The sequence below is a fragment of the Polypterus senegalus genome, chromosome 7, assembly GCF_016835505.1.
Source record: "Polypterus senegalus isolate Bchr_013 chromosome 7, ASM1683550v1, whole genome shotgun sequence".
NCBI lineage: Eukaryota > Metazoa > Chordata > Cladistia > Polypteriformes > Polypteridae > Polypterus > Polypterus senegalus.
This window is the reverse complement of record NC_053160.1, coordinates 60,675,588-60,697,166: the sequence shown is the minus strand read 5'-3', so window position 1 is coordinate 60,697,166 and position 21,579 is coordinate 60,675,588. Positions and strand designations below refer to the sequence as shown.

The following is a 21,579-nucleotide window of genomic DNA, read 5'->3' as shown; positions in this document are numbered from 1 at the left end:
TTGAGTTTTGCTTTATGTTTACTTTTGGAATTTGCAAGTTTTTAAGCTTCTGTGCTAGAATGAAAAATGTACTGTAAATACATAAATAATTGTAATTGCAGTTTTTTAATTGCAAAGTATTGTAACTGAAGAGAGACTGCCAAAGGCTCACTGTTTGCAGACTTATTAATGAGACCAATAATTGAGGTTATAGAAAGCAAATTTAGTTTCCTAGGGGGCATAGCGAAGGTATTTAAGAAAAAGAAGATACAAAAACATTGTTATGCAATAGTAGATGTGGTTGAGGGTAATCTTAGAGCTCCCACATTTTGGTACCACAGCAATAACAGCCAAGTTTATCAAGTAACTAAAAATGTTTGTTGTATTCTCAACCTGACAGACCTTTACAGCATTCAAAGTACAAGAAAATTGTCTACAACTTAGCATCAGCAAACGCAAGGAACTACTTATTCATTTCAGTCATGCCAAAGAATCACTGTGCCCAGTCACTGTTCAGGGAGTGGAAGTAGAGATGGTACACTGCTGAAAGTACTTGTGGGTCCACATCAATAATATAAAGAGGAACCATATAAGAAACGACAGAGCAGAGTATTTTAAGTCAATAAATTATTCAAAAGGTGTGTGTCAAGAAACTGCTAACGGATATCGTTTTTGCCAACGGCAATACTCCTTTATAATGCTGTGACTATGACTGCTCTTTGTATTTTTAACGCAAGTTAGAATTTTCTTTCTTTTAGGTAATTCTGGTCTGTATTGGGGGTAGAGGAGGAGGTGTTGTTTGTTGTAATATTTATTTATTTATTGAGCTTCTGCAAAAACCTATAGTTGAAGTCAGAAATGTATATACACTTAGGGTGAATTCTTTAAAACTCACTTTTTAACCCCTCCACAGAATTTACTGTATACTAATAAACTATAATTTAGGCATATTGTTTAAGACATCTACTAGGTATAGAGCAAAAATATTTTTTTCCAATAATGTTCACAGACAGAGTGTTACACTTTTCATTGACTATATCACAATTCCAATGGGTCACAAGTTTACATACACTTTGTTAACTGTGCCTTTAAACAGTTTGGAAAATTCCAGAAAAAGTGTCAAGCCTTTAGGCAATTACACAATTAGATTCTGAGGGCCAAGTGGCCTAATTTGAGTTAACATGTGGATGTTTGTTAAGGCCCACCATCAAACTCAATGCCTTTGCTTACCATAATGGGACAATCAAAAGGAATCAACCAAGACCTCAGAAAAAAACTGTGGACCTCCACAAACCTGGCTCGTCCCTTTGAGCAATTTCTAAATGCCTGAAGATTCCACGTTCATCTGTACAAGCAATAATACGTTAGTATAAACACCATGGGTACACACAGTCATCATACTGCTTAGGAAAGAGACACATTCTGTCTCCTAGATAAGATCCTACTTTGGCATGAAAAGTGCAAATCAATCCCAGAACAATAGCAAAGAACCTTGTGAAGTTGCTGGAAGAAATAAGTATCTAATCCACAATAAAAGGACTCCTATATCGATATAACCTGAAAGGCTGCTCCAAAGCCACTATATAAAAGCCAGACTGTGGTTTGTAGTGGCACATGGGGACGAAGATCTTACCTTCTGGAGAAATGTCCTGTGGTCTGATGAATCCAAGATTGAACTGTTTGTCCATAATGGCCATTGTTATGTTTGGAGGAAAAAGGGTGTGGTTTGCAAGCGAAAGAACACCATCCCATCTGTCAAGCATGTGAGCGGAAGCATCATGTTGTGGGTGTGCTTTGCTGCAGGAGAAACTGGTGAACTTCACAAAGTAGATGGCATCATGAGGAAGGAAAATTTTGTAGATATGCTGCAGCAACATCTCAAGAGTGCAGCAAGGAAGTTGAGGCTCAGTTGCAAATGGGTCTTACAAATGGACAATGACCCCAAGCATACCTGCAAAGCTGTGGCAATATGGCATAAGGACAACAAGGTCAATGTATTGGAGTAGCCTTCACGAAGCCCTGTCCTCGATCCAATTGAAAATTTGTTGCCAGAACTGAAAAAGCGTGTGCGAGCAAGGAGACCTACAAACCTGTCCCAGTTATACCAGTTCTGTCTACCAGTTTGGGCATTGGTATTGATACAGAGTCCTGTTAAAATAGATTCAATGTCTTCACCACACAGAGCAACAGTAAGTTCTGGGACAGAAAGCTAAATTTGAGGGAATCATGGCTTTGAGTGCCCTAAGGCATGGTGTGAATCTGTTACTTTGAATATGTGCTTTTTGCGTCTTTCTTTCTTAATGAGCATAATTATTATAAATGTCATATCTCATTTCAAAGTCTCATATGTGAGAAAGAAATTGAGGTACACCAAACTAGCAGTAGAGGCAGTCCAGCGATGCGGAAAACAAAGATTTGCTGCAGCGGACTTGTTGCTTCATCAACTACCAGACTTCTGAAAAAGATGGGAGTGAAAGGTCACATGCTCCAACTTGGCATTTAAGTCCTTGGCAAGTACTACAGAAAAAAAAAACAGCATTTAGCTTTGGAATGAGAGAAAAGAAAACCTATGAGGTGCAAAATGAAGAGACATTAAAGAGGAGGACTAAAAGGGGTGTGTACTTGGGACACCATTTATCACTGATAAGCCATCTGGAGATGTAATCGGCTCATTAATGAAACATCAAGGAAGTATGGTGTCCTCTTTTGATGACTTCTATGAAATGCCAATCCTCCCCCACTCCAATCCAATTGTTAATACCAATAAGAGTGCCTTCTTGCCAATGGGAATGAAACATCAAGTCATTTGAGCTCTAATGCAACATGTATGGTGTTACATATATTTCATTTTTTATTTAAATTATTTTAACAACTTGCATCAAAGCGCATAAGAAAAAAAGTTTCTATTTTCAGAAGAACAAAAAGCACTAGTGGTTAAAATCAGAAAAATTAAAATTTCCAAAAAAGAGCCTGCCAACTACTATGATGTATAAATCTGTTCTGTTACGCAGTGTTTTTTGTGAATAATAAATCATTAATAATACAGGCAGGAAGTAGGTGAAAAGTTGTCCTCATTCTGATACACCATAGCTAAAAACTTTAAAAGCTGATTTTTTTTTTTTTTTGAGTAAAATGTTGCAATAAAATTTGTTCAGGGTTGTTTCCCTCTTGAGGTTAAATTTTTGTAATATTAACAACCAGTGTAGACCATTGGTTATGTCGTAATACGTAAAACCTAGAATTAGAATTAAAAGAGAGTGCTTTATTGTTTGAAGTGTATATAATGTGTACACATATTGTTTCTATAATTTATATATTTTCCATGGAATAATGGCATTTGCATTGCAACATGGGATATTGATAACTCAGAATTACATTATGCAGGTTAACACTGAAATGAAAGCACCATTGTAGCAGTATAAATTAAACGCTTAGGTCAATATGCTTTTTTTTCTCTGTGTTTCATATACAGTGGAACCTCGGTTCAAGGCCATAATTTCTTCCAAAACTCTGGTCGTAAACCGATTTGGTCGTGTAAATTGTATGTAAATACAATTAATCCGTTCCTGACCATACGAACTGTATGTAAATATATATTTTTTTAAGATTTTTAAGCACAAATATAGTTAATAATACCATAGAATGCACATCGTAATAGTAAACTAAATTTAAAAACATTGACTAACACTGAGAAAACCTTGAACAACAGAGAAAACTAACATTGCAAGAGTCCACGCTATAGCCTTACGACCTGATCGCTGTAAATACTTTTTTTAAAATGAGTTTTAAGCACAGGGGGGAAAAAAAGGAACATTAGAACAAATCCAAACTTTATTTAAAAAGCAACCAAGAAAGTAACATTGCAGGAGTTCACGCTAATAGCCTTATGACCCGATCGCTGTAAACACTTTTTTTTAATGACTTTTAAGCACAGGGAAAATAATGCACATTTCAAAAAAGAGAAAAGTAACATTGCAACAATTCACGCTACGAACGGAAAAATGAACATTTCAAAAATCCGTAATACAAAAACGAACCAGAAACCACTAAGAAAACTAACCTTGTATGAGTCGAGTTCTGGCATGAAGTGAGGAGGAACTGGGTGGAGAGGAGGTTACAGTTTTGAGGGAGAGTCCGGCTCCACGATGGAGGGATGTTTTCCTTCAGGTGTTTTCTCTGTTGCGATTTCTTGGGTTTCTGGTGTTTTTCAGCTGTTTAGCTGGTGGATCAGACTTGGTGAAATAGCAGTCTAATGTGACTTGCCTTTTCCTATGCATTAAAATTTTTCGGAAATGCGAGATGACATTGTCATTCATCATGTCTATCACTCTGTTCATAACTACTTTATCAGGGTAGTTCTTTTCGAAAAAATCCTGGCAATCGTTCCATTTTTCCATGATGGCTTTTATCACATCACTTTTTATAACCGTCCTTTCCTCTTCTACCCCGGAGGACTGCTCCTCAGTGAGCAACCTAAGCTGCTCCTGCTGGAGTTCAGCGAGTTCCTCTGTTGTCAGCTCCTCCTTGTGATCCAGGACCAGCTCCTTGATGTCCTCATTGTTCAATTCAAGACCCATGCTCTTGCCCATGGACACAATCTCATCCACAACAGGAGGCTCAAAGCTTTCTAAAACCTGTTCAGGAACGTATTCAGGCCAAAGTTTCTTCCAGGCCGAGATCAAGGTGCGGTGTGTGATGTCTTCCCAGGCTTTATCAATGAGGCTGATGCAATGAATGATATTAAAATGGTTCTTCCAGAACTCTTTCAGGGTCAAAGACTTCTCCTCGGTCACTTTGAAACACCTGGCGAATAGTCTTTTGGTGTACAGTTTCTTAAAATTTGAAATAACCTGCTAGTCCATGGGCTGCAGGAGAGGAGTCGTGTTGGGGAGGAGGAACACGACCTTAATAAAGTCGTACTCCTCGACCATATCGTCAACCAAATTTGGAGGGTGTGCCGGTGCATTGTCCATCAGAAGAAGGCATTTTTTAGGCAGGTTATTCTCTTCAAGATATCGCTGCATGGTGGGAGCGAAAGCCTCGTGCAGCCATTCCAAAAAAAAGGTCCTTGTGACCCAACCCTTTGTGTTTGGAAACTGGCTTGTTCGTATACCAAGTGTGTGGTCGTGAACCGAGGCAAAAGTTTGGCAAACTTTTTGGTCGTAAACCGATTTGTACGTGTAACGAGATGTTTGTAAACCAAGGTTCCACTGTACTGACATATTTTTGTAGAAAATGATTAAGAATTGTTAATCTGACCATATCACTCTTCTTTTCACAGTCCATTGCTCTTTGTACAGAAAGTATTAACCCCTTCACTAGTCCACATTTTGTTTTTTTGCAGCCTTGTGCTAAAATCATTTAAAATCATTTCCCACCCATCAAGCAAACCTCAGTACCCCATAATGACAAAGTGAAAACGGGATTTTTTTTTTTTTTTTACACATTTATTGAAAATAAAAAGTTAAGATATACACAAGCATTAAAACCCTTTTCTATGACACTGGCATTTTGGCTTAAGTACACCACATTCAATTGATCATCATTAAGATGTTTCTACACCTCTTTGGAATCCACCTGTGGTTAATTCAATTGATCTATACTAATAAAAGGCAAAGCCCTCACTCACTCACTCACTCACTTACTCACTGACTCATCACTAATTCTCCAACTTCCCGTGTAGGTAGAAGGCTGAAATTTGGCAGGCTCATTCCTAACAGCTTACTTACAAAAGTTGGGCAGGTGGGCAGGTTTCATTTTGAAATTCTACGCGTAATGGTCATAACTGGAAGCTATTTTCTACATATACTATAATGGAGTTGAGCTTGAAAGCCGTGGGGGGCGGAGTTTCGTGTGACATCATCACGCCTCCCATGTAATCACGTGAACTGACTGTCAATGCAGTATGTAGAAAACCAAGAAGAGCTCCAAAAAGCGCTGAAGAAAACATGTATTATATAATTCAGAAGGCAGCGAAACAATAAGAATCGAGCGACTGACATATACAACCATATTCATGAGTGCTGCTACCTCGGAAACAAAGCACGGTGTAAACCTAAAGTTTGAATTAAGTTCATCGACAGGCTGCCGCTGGCGTTTGCCATGCCCACGGGTAATGCGGGATACAAGTTTAATGAGAGGACGCAGGATATAACGAGAGTTTTGATCACTTTGTAACTAAGTTAAAATTGCAGGTGAGGGGCTGTGCTTATGCAAATTCCGAGAGACTGTGTTTGTGGGGGATTGACAGTTAAGGCGGGTAGGGGAGTCCCGTCATCATCTCCCCTCCCATTCACCTCATTTCGCTTTGAACTGCACTCCGCAGCTAACGCAGTGTTACGACTTTGTGACGCTGCCACCAAATACTCACAGAAAAATCCACAAGTTAATACACACGCTGTGTCTAGAGTTTCTCCACACTGAATCCTCCAGGCACTACTTACAAAAGGTTACATTGACAATCGTGTTATTTTTAAAATGTTTCCTTTTCTTAGTACAAGCATAGCTGAGAAGCTTCGATGCATGCGCTCCATAACGCGTTAAAAATCACGCATTTAATCACAAGCAAAGGGGAATTTCTGTCAATGCATGATTTCCTGGTACACCGATTACATTGATCAGCGCTTCCCAATTCATTTTAGCCTCGCACCACCTTGGTTTGAGAAGAAGTATGAAAAAATATGAGGTTAACACAGAAAAATAGATCACCAATTGAAGCTTTATGAATAATCGATTCGCCATCAATAATTGTTTTGGTAAAGCCATACTCAGTGTAATCCTCCTTCCATTTTATAATTTTTTTCGCCACTAGCCATGATTAAATGAACGGTAAAAAGTAAGAGCGAGGGTGATTTATTCAGGCAGGCAGGCAGGCGACAGCTCAATAGCTCGAATTTGGATATAAGTAGGTGCTATTTAGTCGCCAGAAATATCTGTTAGGAATGGAAGTTGAATTTAGTCTATGGTAAAGAAAAAGTTATGCAATGATGACTACATTTAACTTTAACTATACTGTATAAAGTCAAAACTTGTATATACAGTGGTGTAAAAAACTATTTGCCCCCTTCAGGATTTCTTATTCTTTTGCATGTTTGTCACACAAAATGTTTCTGATCATCAAACACATTTAACCATTAGTCAAATATAACACAAGTAAACACAAAATGCAGTTTTTAAATGATGGTTTTATTATTTAGGGAGAAAAAATCCAAACCTACATGACCCTGTGTGAAAAAGTAATTGCCCCTTGTTAAAAAATAACCTAACTGTGGTGTATCACACCTGAGTTCAATTTCCGTAGCCACCCCCAGGCCTGATTACTGCCACACCTGTTTCAGTCAAGAAATCACTTAAATAGGACCTGCCTGACACAGTGAAGTAGACCAAAAGCACCTCAAAAGCTAGACATCATGCCAAGATCCAAAGAAATTCAGGAACAAATGAGAACAGAAGTAATTGAGATCTATCAGTCTGGTAAAGGTTATAAAGCCATTTCTAAAGCTTTGGACTCCAGGGAACCACAGTGAGAGCCATTATCCACAAATGGCAAAAACATGGAACAGTGGTGAACCTTCCCCATTACCCCAAGAGCTCAGAGACGACTTATCCTAGAGGTCACAAAAGACAAAAGTTTTCACGACTCCACCATAAGAAAGAGACTGGGCAAAAATGGCCTGCATGGCAGATTTCCAAGACGCAAACCACTGTTAAGCAAAAAGAACATTAGGGCTCGTCTCAATTTTGCTAAGAAACATCTCAATGATTGCCAAGACTTTTGGGGAAATACCTTGTGGACTGATGAGACAAAAGTTGAACTTTTTGGAAGGCAAATGGCCCGTTACATCTGGCATAAAAGGAACACAGCATTTCAGAAAAAGAACATCATACCAACAGTAAAATATGGTGGTGGTAGTGTGATGGTCTGGGGTTGTTTTGCTGCTTCAGGACCTGGAAGGCTTGCTGTGATAGATGAAACCATGAATTCTACTGTCTACCAAAAAATCGTGAAGGAGAATGTCTGGCCATCTGTTCGTCAACTCAAGCTGAAGCGATCTTGGGTGCTGCAACAGGACAATGACCCAAAACACACCAGCAAATCCACCTCTGAATGGCTGAAGAAAAACAAAATGAAGACTTTGGAGTGGCCTAGTCAAAGTCCTGACCTGAATCCAATTGAGATGCTATGGCATGACCTTAAAAAGGTGGTTCATGCTAGAAAACCCTCAAATAAAGCTGAATTACAACAATTCTGCAAAGATGAGTGGGCCAAAATTCCTCCAGAGCTGTAAAGACTCATTGCAAGTAATGCATAACGCTTGATTGCAGTTATTGCTGCTAAGGGTAGTCCAACCAGTTATTAGGTTCAGGGGGCAATTACTTTTTCACACAGGGCCATTTAGGTTTGGATTTTTTTTTCTCCCTAAATAATAAAACCCATCATTTAAAAACTGCATTTTGTGTTTACTTGTGTTAAATTTGACTAATGGTTAAATGTGTTTGATGATTAGAAACATTTTGTGTGACAAACATGCAAAAGGATAAGAAATCAGGAAGGGGGCAAATAGCTTTTCACACCACTGTATAAAGTCATTCGCGAATATATAAAGTCAAAACTTGATTATATAAAGTCACTGTCGGAATAAATAAAGTCAAAACTTGAATATATAGCCTAAAGTCATTCCCAAATATATAAAGTCAAAACCTGAGTATATAAAGACGGCGTTGGAATATTTCGGAATATATAAAGTAAGCGCTGGAATCTATAAAGTCAAATCTTGAATATATAAAGTCAGCGTCGGAATACAGGCTATAAAGTAAGTGCTGCAATATATAAAGTCAAAACTTCAATATATAAAGTCAGCGTCGGAATATACAAAGTCCGCGCTGGAATATCCATCCATTTCCCAACCCGTTGAATCCGACCACAGGGTCACGTGGGTCTGCTGGAGCCAATCCCATCCAACACTGGCCGCAAGGCAGGAACCAATCCTGGGCAGGGCACATGCATCATTTTCAAAACATTAACCGAACAGTGTTTTTTTAATTTATTTTTCTGAATACGTTTTTGTTCACTTAGTTCAGTTCAGAGTCGTTTCAATCAATAGATTTTGACTTTGACTTTATATATTCAGGTTTTGACTTTATATATTTCAGCGCTGACTTTATATATTCAAGTTTTGACTTTATATATTTAGAAAAAAGTTTTGACTTTATGTATACCGACGCTGACTTTATATATTCAAGTTTTGACTTTATATATTCACAAAATCAATTTATTTGCCTGTTTGGCACCCCATAGTATATGTGTGTGTGTATATATGTACACATGTATGTATCTATGTGTATATATATATATATATATATATATATATATATATATATATATATGCCAGCAACACTCATGACAATGACAAAACAATTACATTGTCAATCATGTTACGTTATTATTAAAATGTTTCCTTTTCTTTTTACTTCTCCACTGCCAAGCGCAGGCATTTTGCTATAGATAGATAGATTATATATAGATATAGATATAGATATATATATATAGATAGATATAGATATAGATATATATACACTCACAGATATATATACACTCACCTAAAGGATTATTAGGAACACCATACTAATATGGTGTTTGACCCCCTTTCACCTTCAGAACTGCCTTAATTCTACGTGGCATTGATTCAACAAGGTGCTGAAAGCATTCTTTAGAAATGTTGGCCCATATTAGTAGGATAGCATCTTGCAGTTGATGGAGATTTGTGGGATGCACATCCAGGGAAGCTCCGTTCCACCACATCCCAAAGATGCTCTATTGGGTTGAGATCTGGTGACTGTGGGGGACATTTTAGTACAGTGAACTCATTGTCAATTCAAGAAACCAATTTGAAATGATTCGAGCTTTGTGACATGGTGCATTATCCTGCTGGAAGTAGCCATCAGAGGATGGGTACATGGTGGTCATGAAGGGATGGACATGGTCAGAAACAATGCTCAGATATCCCGTGGCATTTAAACGATGCCCAATTGATACTAAGGGGCCTAAAGTGTGCCAAGAAAACATTCCCCACACCATTACACCACCACCACCACCAGCCTGCACAGTGGTAACAAGGCATGATGGATCCATGTTCTCATTCTGTTTACGCCAAATTCTGACTCTACCATTTGAATATCTCAATAGAAATCGAGACTCATCAGACCAGGCAACATTTTCCCAGTCTTCAACTGTCCAATTTTGGTGAGCTCGTGCAAATTGTAGCCTCTTTTTCCTATTTGTAGTGGAGATGAGTGGTTCCCGGTGGGGTCTTCTGCTGTTGTAGCCCATCCGCCTCAAGGTTCTGCATGTTGTGGCTTCACAAATGCTTTGCTGCATACCTCGGTTGTAACGAGTGGTTATTTCAGTCAAAGTTGCTCTTCTATCAGCTTGAATCAGTCGGCCCATTCTCCTCTGACCTCTAGCATCAACAAGGCATTTTCACCCACAGGACTGCCGCATACTGGATGTTTTTCCCTTTTCACACCATTGTTTGTAAACCCTAGAAATGGTTGTGCGTGAAAATCCCAGTAACTGAGCAGATTGTGAAATACTCAGACTGGCCCGTCTGGCACCAACAACCATGCCATGCTCAAAATTGCTTAAATCACCTTTCTTTCCCATTCTGACATTCAGTTTGGAGTTCAGGAGATTGTCTTGACAAGGACCACACCCCTAAATGCATTGAAGCAACTGCCATGTGATTGGTTGATTAGATAATTGCATTAATGAGAAATTGAATAGGTGTTCCTAATAATCCTTTAGGTGAGTGTGTGTATGTATATGTATATATATATATATATATATATATATATATATATATATATATATATATAGATAGATAGATAGATAGATGACAACAACACTCATATCAAAGACAAAACAATTACATTAACACTTTTCTTTTTCATAACTTCTTTAACACGCTACTTCTCCGCTGCGATGCGTGGGTATTCTGCTAGTCGGATATGTTTAGGAAAGGCATACAGTCTATTAAAGGTCCCACAGTTAACAATATGTATTGGAGCAAAAAAAGCAATTGGCTGCTTAACTTAGAGACGGTATTGTGCTAAGGAACAGATCTTGGGACAAAAACAAAAAATTCCTACAGCATTGTAGGTTCCCAAGAGCCCAGTTGCCTTGCTTAAAAGGAAGAAGTGTGAAACAACCATGACTCTTGTAAGACCTGGCCAAATTGAGCAACCGTGGGAGAAATTATATTGTAAGAAAGGTAACCACGAACAGGATGGTCACTCTGGCTGAGTGCCAGAGAACCTGTTCGGAGATCGGAGAAACTTCTAGAAGGACAACCATGACTGGAAAACTTGACAGATATAAGGCCCTGTGTATAAACAGTGTGTATGCATAAAAATGTTACGTTGCCCATTTCCACTCTCACATTGCGATATATAAAAACACATTTATGAAGAATCCTGTATCTGTCTCTTTTTCTGCTTTTTACAATCTTGATTTCTATCTCCACAATTTTCTATTGAATTTCTTTTCTCAACCGGCTCTGTGGGCCTCTAGGCCCTGTCAGTGACCGTGTGTACCATCAGCCCTAAATTAGCACTTATCTTCTTAAATAGCTCTGGGGTGGGGTGGGTTTTAGGTGGGTGTGTTTTTTTTTTGTTTTTTTCAAAATTTAAATATGAAATGTCTTCAATAAAAAATTGATTACAAAAAAAAAGTTTATGGGGGATTTGCACATTGAATCTCATTGTGCCATACAATGACAATAAAGGAATTCAGTTTAATTCAATAGAAGAGAATGTGTATTTACGGATGATGAAGACTGGCTTCTAAGTCGATTTAGATTTTCAAGAGCTATCCTCTTGGAGCTGTGTACTGTTAGAATACTAGGGTTTATTCATTGTCATTTTCATGATAAATCAATTAAAGTATGCATATTACATTTTACAGATAAATCATTAACTTTGTTTAAATAATGTATACTGCTAATAATTAAACATGTGAGGACACAGTGGTAGCAGTGGGTGGAGTACTAAACTAATGCCCTATCCAGGGATTATTCCTGCTTCATGCTTGATACTTGCTGGGACTGGTGCAATCCTGATTGGATGGAATTATTAAACATGTATAACAAAGATTTTTCATTGTTCCATAAAGGTTTTGAGGAATCGGCATTCTAAACTTAAAGCTTGTTTTACATTTATTACAGAGGTCATTGTGTGGCGATTGGTTACGTGGACAAAGAAAACAGGAGGACAGGAATTCAAGGTTGTTATGTTTGACAGAGACAGTACTGATGCAATAAACTATTTCATTCAGGGTCGCATGTGTCCCATCAAGCATCTTGCGTGAGGCAGGAACAATCCCTGGATGGGGGAGGCAAGAACAATCCCTGGTGTTTCCAGGTTTTCGTCACATTTAATCAATTCAAATGAAATGAATGACTTGAAATGGTGAAAAGATAAGCAGTAAACTGCTAGAGGTTTAAATTTAAATTTTAGGTTAACAAAAACTGAAGAAAGGGAAATTAAATAATATTACAAATGAGCTTTCTTCAAGGAACAACTAATAGGTTACAATCTACAGATGTTCTGCAGCAATTAAAGTTAATTAAGCCTTGTAGTCTGAAGCAAACAAGTTTCACAGGTGTCCCAACTACTGTTGACTACTTAAGAACCCTCTGACTGTTCTAAAGCAGAGTTGTAAAAGACTCTGTTACTACACCCTCTGAAATACTACTTGGACAATATTACACTGTAGAAAGTTGTAAATTCCAGTGATAATGGCAAGACAATGGCAATTAACAAATTAAATGAGACCGAGCATTTTTACCCTTAGATGTGCTGGCCCTTCATTTGAAGAAATTGCAGAAATTATCAAAGTGTCAGTGAGTACAGTGTCCTACAAAATCAAAAGGCAATTGGAAACTGGAAAAAAAAAACTCCTGACAGAAAGAGATCTGGCAGACCCAAACACACAACCCAATCAGAAGACATGTATCTGAGAGCCTCCATCTTGCGAGATAGGTACCTCACAGCACAACAGCTTCAAGGACAGCTTAACAGTGGTCAAAAAAAAGCAGGTCTCAGTTTCTTCTGTGAAGAGGAGACTTTGTTCTGCAGGTTTGGCAGGGCAAGAAGCATTAAGAAAGCCATTCTTTAAAGGATAAAATAAGAAAGTGAGGTTTTCCTGGCCATGAAATACCGGCAGTGGACCAATATTTGATTTTCCTTATAGGAAGAATGCCACGTGTGTATTTTATTATTGTATCAGCAAAAGGTGGTTACTTTGATGAATTAAAACTCTTGAATAAAATTTTGTATCAACTAATGATTCATTGACTTATCTTTTATTTGCCATTGTTTATTTGTTCTGTGCCTTGATTTCATGATACATTAAGACTACACTAAACTTCTTGCATTTACATAAAACTGAGGTTTTCTAAAACTTTTGACGTGTGTGTGTGTGTATGTATATATGTGTATATATCTCTCTATTATAAAAAAATAAAAATCCTGGAAAGCAAAGCAAGGCGACGATACGTGATCTTCTGTGAAGTTCTTGGAAGACATTTAAAAGACCCGCAAGACAAAAGAGACTTGCCACGGACCATCTCGCGGGGACCGTAAACATGAGACTTGGTTCCAAGAGATTATCCCAGGGATCTCACATTGACATGGAACATGAGATTCTTGCAAGACACGCCCTATTTACAACAACAACATTTATTTATATAGCACATTTTCATACAAAAAATGTAGCTCAAAGTGCTTTATATAATGAAAAATAGAAAAATTAAAGACGCAGTAAGAAAATAAAATAAGTCAACATTAATTAACATAGAATAAGAGTAAGGTCCAATCGCCAGGGCAAAAAACACAATAAAAATATTAATAAAAAATAATAAAAAGATATCATATAAGAGCACACCCTTCAAAAAATAACTCAGTCGTGTAAAAGCACGTAGCACACACACATCCTGTGTTCTCAGCACATATAAAGCATATAAGAACAATATGGAGAATAGAGACCTAAAGGCGTTGGAGAGAAAAAAAGGCAGATAAGAGATTATGGAAGCAGTGGAATTCGAAAGGCTCAAACAAACGATAGTGTGATACACATGCAGAGAAAGGTGCAGAATATGAAAGCAGTAAAATTCGAAAGTATTGTAGTGGCCCAGCCAGGTTGAGGCCTTTTTGGTTTTAAGTGACTGTTCGGTCCGATTGAGGGAGGGCGGAGTACAGCACGGAAGACTGATAGCAGGGTATTGATTGATGCGGTAAGGGGAGAACCGGGAGAGGATGGGTTGGAGAGGGTGCTAGAAAGTTGTGTTTGGGGTTATGAAGTCGGCAATTGTTCAAGTTAAACTTTTGTGACACTTTATCACGTCAGTCGCTACATTATCAAAGAAAAGATAGAAAAGATTGCATTACCGCAAACAAATGGTGATTAATCATCAGAACCAGGTGTAACTGAAAAAATAGGAGGACAAATCGAGGTCAGAAATAAAAGGCAAGACAACAAAATCTTTTCACATTCGCATCATTCAATGCACAAATCGTGGATTTACACAATGATGGACCATACGCTATGAGAATCTGTGGTGCCAGAACAGTTAAAGCAATGACAAATTTAATTTCAAAGAAAGCACAATTCGGTCAGGTGTATATTGATGATCACAGAGAAGCAATGCAAATTTTAACGGGCAAAAAGAAAGGTAATGTATATATTCTGGGAATAACATTACACACCAAAGGAGATTGTGATATGCCATTCGTATTAACATGTTTACAGTTTACCGTGAGAATAGCTTTTGCTATGACAATCAATAAATCACAGGGACAAACATTAGAAAAGGTCTGATTATTTATTAGAGAAACAGAAACAATACTCACTCACGGGCAGTTATACGTTGGGTTGTCACAATGTGTCTCCAACAAATATTGTTTTTAATGAAGCTGAAACAATTCCAAAGAAGAAAAAAAAATTTAAATTGTATATCCGATTAACCAAACACAGGGGTTGGCGAGCAAAGCCCTCTAGTATATACTGTATATACATATACAAGTATTCACAGCCTTTGCTCAATACTTTGTCGATGCACCTTTGGCAGAAAATACAGCCTCAAGTCTTTTTGAATATGATGCCACAAGCTTGGCACACCTATCCTTGGCCAGTTTCATCCATTCCACTTTGCAGCACCTCTCAAGCTCTATCAGGTTGGATGGGAGGCGTCGGTGCACAGCCATTTTAAGATCTCTCCAGAGATGTTCAATCAGATTCAAGTCTGGGCTCTGGCTAGGCCACTCAAGGACATTCACAGAGTTGTCCTGAAGCCACTCCTTTGATATCTTGGCTGTGTGCTTAGGGTCATTGTCCTACTGAAAGATGAACCGTCGCCCCAGTCTGAGGTCAAGAGCACTCTGGAGCAGGTTTTCATCCAGGATGTCTTTGTACATTGCTGCGGTCATCTTTCCCTTTATTCTGACTAGTCTCCCAGTTCCTGCCACTGAAATACATCCCCACAGCATGTTGCTGCCACCACCATGCTTCACTGTAGGTATTGGCCTAGTGATGAGCGGTGCCTGGTTTCCTCAAGCATGACGCCTGGCATTCACACCAAAGAGTTCAATCTTTGTCTCATCAGAACAGAGAATTTTGTTTCTCATGGTCTGTGAGTCCTTCAGGTGCCTTTTGGCAAACTCCAGGCGGGCTGCTATGTGCCTTTTACTAAGGAGTGGCTTCTGTCTGGCCACTCTACCATACAGGCCTGGTTGGTGGATTGCTGCAGAGATGGTTGTCCTGCTGGAAGGTTCTTCTCTCTCCACAGAGGACCTCTGGAGCTCTGACAGAGTGACCATCGGGTTCTTGGTCACCTCCCTGACTAAGGCCCTTCTCCCCCAATCGCTTAGTTTAGATGGCCGGTAAGCTCTAGGAAGAGTCCTGGTGGTTTCAAACTTCTTCCACTTCCGGATGATGGAGGCCACTGTGCTCATTGGGACCTTCAAAGCAGAAGAAAGTTTTCTGTAACCTTCCCCAGATTTGTGCTTCGAGACAATCCTGTCTCGGAGGTCTACAGACAGTTCCTTTGACTTCATGCTTGGTTTGTGCTCTGACATGAACTGTCAACTGTGAGACCTTATATAGACAGGTGTGTGCCTTTCCAAATCATGTCCAATCAACTGAATTTACCACAGGTGGACTCCAATTAAGCTGCAGAAACATCTTAAGGATGATCAGGGGAAACAGGATGCACCTGAGCTCAATTTTGAGCTTTGTGGCAAAGGCTGTGAATATTTATATACATGTGATTTCTCAGTTTTTTTATTTTTAATAAATTTGCAAAAACCTCAAGTAAACTTTTTTCACGTTGTCATTATGGGGTGTTATGTGTAGAATTCTGAGGAAAAAAATGTATTTAATCCATTTTGGAATGAGGCTGTAACATAACAAAATGTGGAAAAAGTGATGCGCTGTGAATGCTTTCTGTATATATATATATATGTGTATATATATATATATATATATATATATATATATATATATATATATATATAAACCAATAATGGCGCACTGCGATAACATGAAGTGAATGCAGTTAACTTGAGCATTCATAGTTTTCATACTCTTTCTCTGTATGTTTAGCATTCGTTTGCTCAGAGGTTGATGCACTTGCTTCCTTAGCAGCTCTTCTTTTCTCCACCCTAGTGGCCCGCTTCTTCTCTATTTTCATCTGCATCTTTTCGTATTAAAACTGATTAAGTCAGTTTTTGTGTTGCAATTACTTAGTATATTTTCCTTAATTTTTCACTTAAGCTGGCACTTAAATCTTCAATCTGCCTCAAGAATGATTTAAGATATGAAGAGGTAGGGGAAGTGACGGCGAAGGTTGTAGGGATGAGAATGGCGCCCGCTGCTGCCGAGAGTTGACTCTATAATAAAATAAAAATAGGAATAACCTTGGAGGTCAATCATCACCCCCGAAAGTGGACAGTAGAGGTTACGTAGTATATGTGTACCAAATTTCAGGTCAATAGTTCAAACGTTTGCGAGCTACAGGTGATTTAAAATCCTGGACAGACAAACGGACAGCCACTGTAGCGTATTATATAAGAAGATATATAAATATATATTTATATAAACATATACACACAAGCCACAGGTTAAACTAAATACATATACTTGATCTAAAATCTAATTGAGCAAAGGTAGAGTTTCAGATGCAATTTGAATATGAACACTGATAGAGGCCTAGGTACAATAATCAAAAATCAATATTTTTTTTAAAATTCAAAGCTTGTTTAGAATTTGACAAAAATGCATTAATAGTGTTCTAAATGGAAAAAACACCAGGGGTTTTGTTTGTAAAACTTTGCGTGGATTCAGAGTTGAAAAGCTGTGTATGGCAAAAAAAAAAAAAAAATCAGGAAAATGCTTATGGCAAAAAAAAATTCTGATTTTTTGAAACCGCATGTGTACACACATGTTCACACAATCTACATTCATAAATCAGAATCATCTTGTAAATGTGCGTATATGAACGCGCCTCCAACCTCATTTTAGTTACCACCCTTAAACAACCATATATGGATTATGGTAATATGCCTCTTACATATGCAATCATGATGCTCCAGAATTTCTGTAGCTGGCAGGCACATCAAATCCTATACTGCACTCTGCAGCTGAGAACACAGAGGATGTGTGGCAATGTAGCACCTTTCTTCTGCACTCTCAGGGTCAGAGAAAGAATTGATTTACCTTAACCAAAACAATACACACATCTGGATAGTTCTAAAAATTTTAAGCAGTTTAGTTACATATCATAAGTACTTTTACTTTTTTATCACATGTACAGTTTTAGCAAATATAAAATTACTCTTGGGCTACAGTGTGGCAGGCGGCACAGCTATTTCAACAGTGCCCAACCTAATTTCTGTGCAGACTTTGCATGTTCTCCATTTGCTCACATGGGTTTTGTTCAGGTAATTAATTTTCCTCCAACATTGCAGAGTTGCATAGTGATTAAGTTGATGACTTTAAGTGGGCCCATAAAGAGTAAATGTAGATGTGTGTCTTAAGTAGTATCAGTAGCAGTAATGGCATAGCCATGTATACAGAATACATTAAAATTCTTAATTGCATGAGTTTGTCAAGTGATGCAGCAGTTACCTTCCAAGTTTTTTTTTCTTGCCTTGCATCAAAAACTATCATGGGTGGATCCAGCTCATTACAGTCCTCTAATGAAAAAAGTATGTTCAGAAAAATGAATGAATAACTTTTAAGAGTTCATTTTTTGTTGTGTATATACAGAAAGTTTATTTAAATGTCAATGACATGAAATGATAAGAGTGTTCTTGTTTTAAATATTTTAGTACTTCTTAAGCTAGTCTGCGGTGGGCTGGCGCCCTGCCCGGGGTTTGTTTCCTGCCTTGCGCCCTGTGTTGGCTGGGATTGGCTCCAGCGTTACCCTGTAGTTAGGATATAGCGGGTTGGATAATGAATGGATGGATGGATGGATGTTTAAGCTAGTGACCTGTTTAAAAAGACAAGGCAGATATAATCCAAACTTTACCACCTGCCCTTGCTTAATGTATTTACTAAGTTTACTAATCAGATATGGTATTCAGTTGCTTCATTCCAGTCATCATTAGAATCCACAAACAGGATCACTTTAAAGTTACATCTTTTTGCTCTCAATTATGTTTTAAGTACTGGGCCTCTGTGATGCAGACATTTTACAATTGTAATTTATTCATTTATTACTTTAAAATAAATTGTGTGGTTCAAGACAGTCATTTTCCAGACACTTATCATATTCATAATACAGTATATAGTACTGCCTCATTGCTTGCAAACTTTACCTTCAGGGCTTTTTTTTCCTTATTTTTATGTATGCAAATAATTTTGGTGCATTTTTTAAATTCCAAACCTAGTTACTGTTAATTCCTTACCTTTTAATTTTTATGTACAATTGGTTTTAAACATTTTTAATAATTTCAATTTTTTAGCATTGCCAAGAAAATATACATAATTTAGAGAAGCTTAACAGAGTATTTACATACAGTGTGGAACAGATTTTTACATTACAGTGAAGTATTTTATGAGGTAGGCCTGAGGGCTTGGGGTAATAAGCCACATGCTGTCAAAGAAGCAATGCATTGTCATAAATAGTGCATGGAGTTTATGTTTTAAACATTTTCCTGTTCTTTATTTCAGGGCAGACCATTCGAGCAAAGAGAATCTTGGAGGCAGTGAATCCCAAGGAATATGAATATCAAGGAGAAAGCATTCCCTCTGAATGGGATGGTAATGTTTAGGTCTAAAAGCTTGAGTAGTATTTTCTGAGAGTGTAACATAATGTCAGAAATGGAAAGTGGCTTGCATTAACACTTTTTGACTGGACTGGCATGAAACACTGGTTTTATCTCAACCCATCTGTACTAGACCACTGGGATGAATTTTATCTCCTGTCTTTATTTCTGTTTTAAACAAGGAAACCAAAAAATACAATTCCTGATCTAAAAGTCTTATTTTTAGTTTCAAATATTCTTTAAAGTAAATACAATTCTGGTCAAATTTATTGCCACTCTATTAATCTTACAAAATTAACACAAAAAGTTATGTCTTTCTCACTTGCACTAGTTTCACTTACAACCTAAAGATGTTTACAGGGGGGCTTTCACAAAATCCTTGGCACCCTTCACAAGAATCTGATTAAGGTTTCACAGGATCCAGCCACCTTCTAATTTTATTGTTGTTGATTTAAAACCCATTATAGTATGTTATACCTTTGATCCAAAAATTTACTGGATAATTTCTGCCATACTTCTTTCTTATTTACAGAAAGAGCTAATGTTCAGGTGGAAAATTGAATTTTATTGTTATCCTCCATGATTTTGTATTCTTTTCTCTCTGAGTATTCCAGTTGTCCTGCCACATGAAAATGTGTGTGTGTTAATTAAAATAGTGTCTTTGGATTAATGCTGTTCATGTTGATATGTTCATGAGTGTGTCCTGTAATGGGTAAATAGGTTTATTTTCCCTTGCCTTGTGCCTATTGTTATTGACTTTCTATTATTCTAAAATTTGATTAAATAGGTTTAGGAAATGGATGGATGAATGAATAATTGGAAAGCTTTACATGTTGAGTCTATCAATGCAGATTTAAAATGTACACCAAATATTATAATATAAAAGAAGCTGCTATAGGAATGTCCTTGATCTATATTTAACAAAGTGTGGAAAGCAAAATTGTATGGTAACTGATTGTGTTTTATTTTTGGTTCTTACCATTATGGTTCAATTAAAATAATACACTGACGGAAAATTCTGCAAGTGTGGCATATTTTCTTCATTTTGAATAAGGAGTAAAATAAATATTTATGGGTATTGGATCTCTAGGATGTTCTCTGTTGACAAGCCTTCTATAATTTTAATTCCTTATGGTCAGCTCCTGCACACGCTGATGGAATTTCTCATTTAGTTCTCTTGCTCATGTCAGCATAGTTCCTAGGAGGACATCAGTCATTTTCAGTGCCTGTGGAGATTCACAGATTACACGCTTCATGCAGCATTCAAGCGTTTCACTGGAAAGCTCATGCCATAACAATTCCCCTTTACTGTAGCATTTAGTGATTAATGTGTGTTTTAATTTTTATGTTCACTTTTGTGCTCATTAAAGTGTATTATACAGCAGTAAGGGTATTAAAGTTCAGTGAAAATTTCATGCATACTAATAAGAATGCAAATAAGCTGTGATAAAAGAATGCCAAAATCCCAAGATGCTTGAAAAGTAATTGTTAGTTACTGTATCTTTTTCTTATGCTGGTATCTTCAAACATACACAAGACGAGTCTCATATTGGAAAGCTGTAGAGGAGAAAGATACAAGTCCAGCAAGCATGCATCTGAATAAACAAGTTGCTACTCTGCCTAAAATGGAAACTGTTTTTCTAAAGAATCTAATTCAACAGAACATTACAATGCTGTCCCTAGACTGTTAGTAGGATAGTAGATAAGATTGAGGATAATTATTTGATAGATTTAAATTATTTTTTCTCACACCTTGAAATACTGCATTACTTTTGAGATCTACAGAGTGTAGATGCAGCTTTTCAGTGCAACAATAGAAATGGGTCTTTCAAAACACAACAGATAGACAAACCATGGCATACTTGCTTTTTTTACACAACCATCTGCTTTTAGTATTTCTTTTAAAGTTAACTGTATACACGTGGATCAAAATCTACAATTAGTATAAGTTATTAATACTAGAACTAAATAAAAATGAAAGTTGTTGTTAACTGTTGCTTGCTTGTATAATACAGTGAAGAACTTGGGAGTACACATTCCAGATGAGATACAATATTATTACCTGGTCAAGATGCCACACCAAGAGGCCCCTGCTGAGGTTATACTGTAAGAGAGCATGAATCCCCAAGGCCACTAGACAGACATCATTATTATTATTATTGCATTATTCATTGTTGCAGGAATCACTATGGGAACAGAGGTGACCCAAAGGTGTATGCTTCTTGGGAGGCTCAAGTGGTACCTAAAGTATTCTGTGATACAATGCCTATGAAAAGT

At 37.5% G+C, this 21,579-nt stretch overlaps 1 protein-coding gene across 4 annotated transcripts in view; it reads left to right on the top strand.

Annotated features, from left to right (window-relative positions):
- The window catches only part of ndufaf2 (NADH:ubiquinone oxidoreductase complex assembly factor 2), a 140,506-nt gene that overhangs the window by 62,031 nt on the left and 56,896 nt on the right, over positions 1–21,579 (top strand). For all 4 annotated transcript variants that reach the window (XR_005634319.1, XM_039758710.1, XM_039758709.1 and 1 more), the window contains one exon: positions 19,208–19,297. Coding sequence is in view for 3 of the 4 variants with exons in the window: in XM_039758710.1 (XP_039614644.1) it covers positions 19,208–19,297 (90 nt within the window). In the remaining variant the exon portion in view is untranslated. The remainder of the gene's footprint in view (positions 1–19,207; positions 19,298–21,579) is intronic.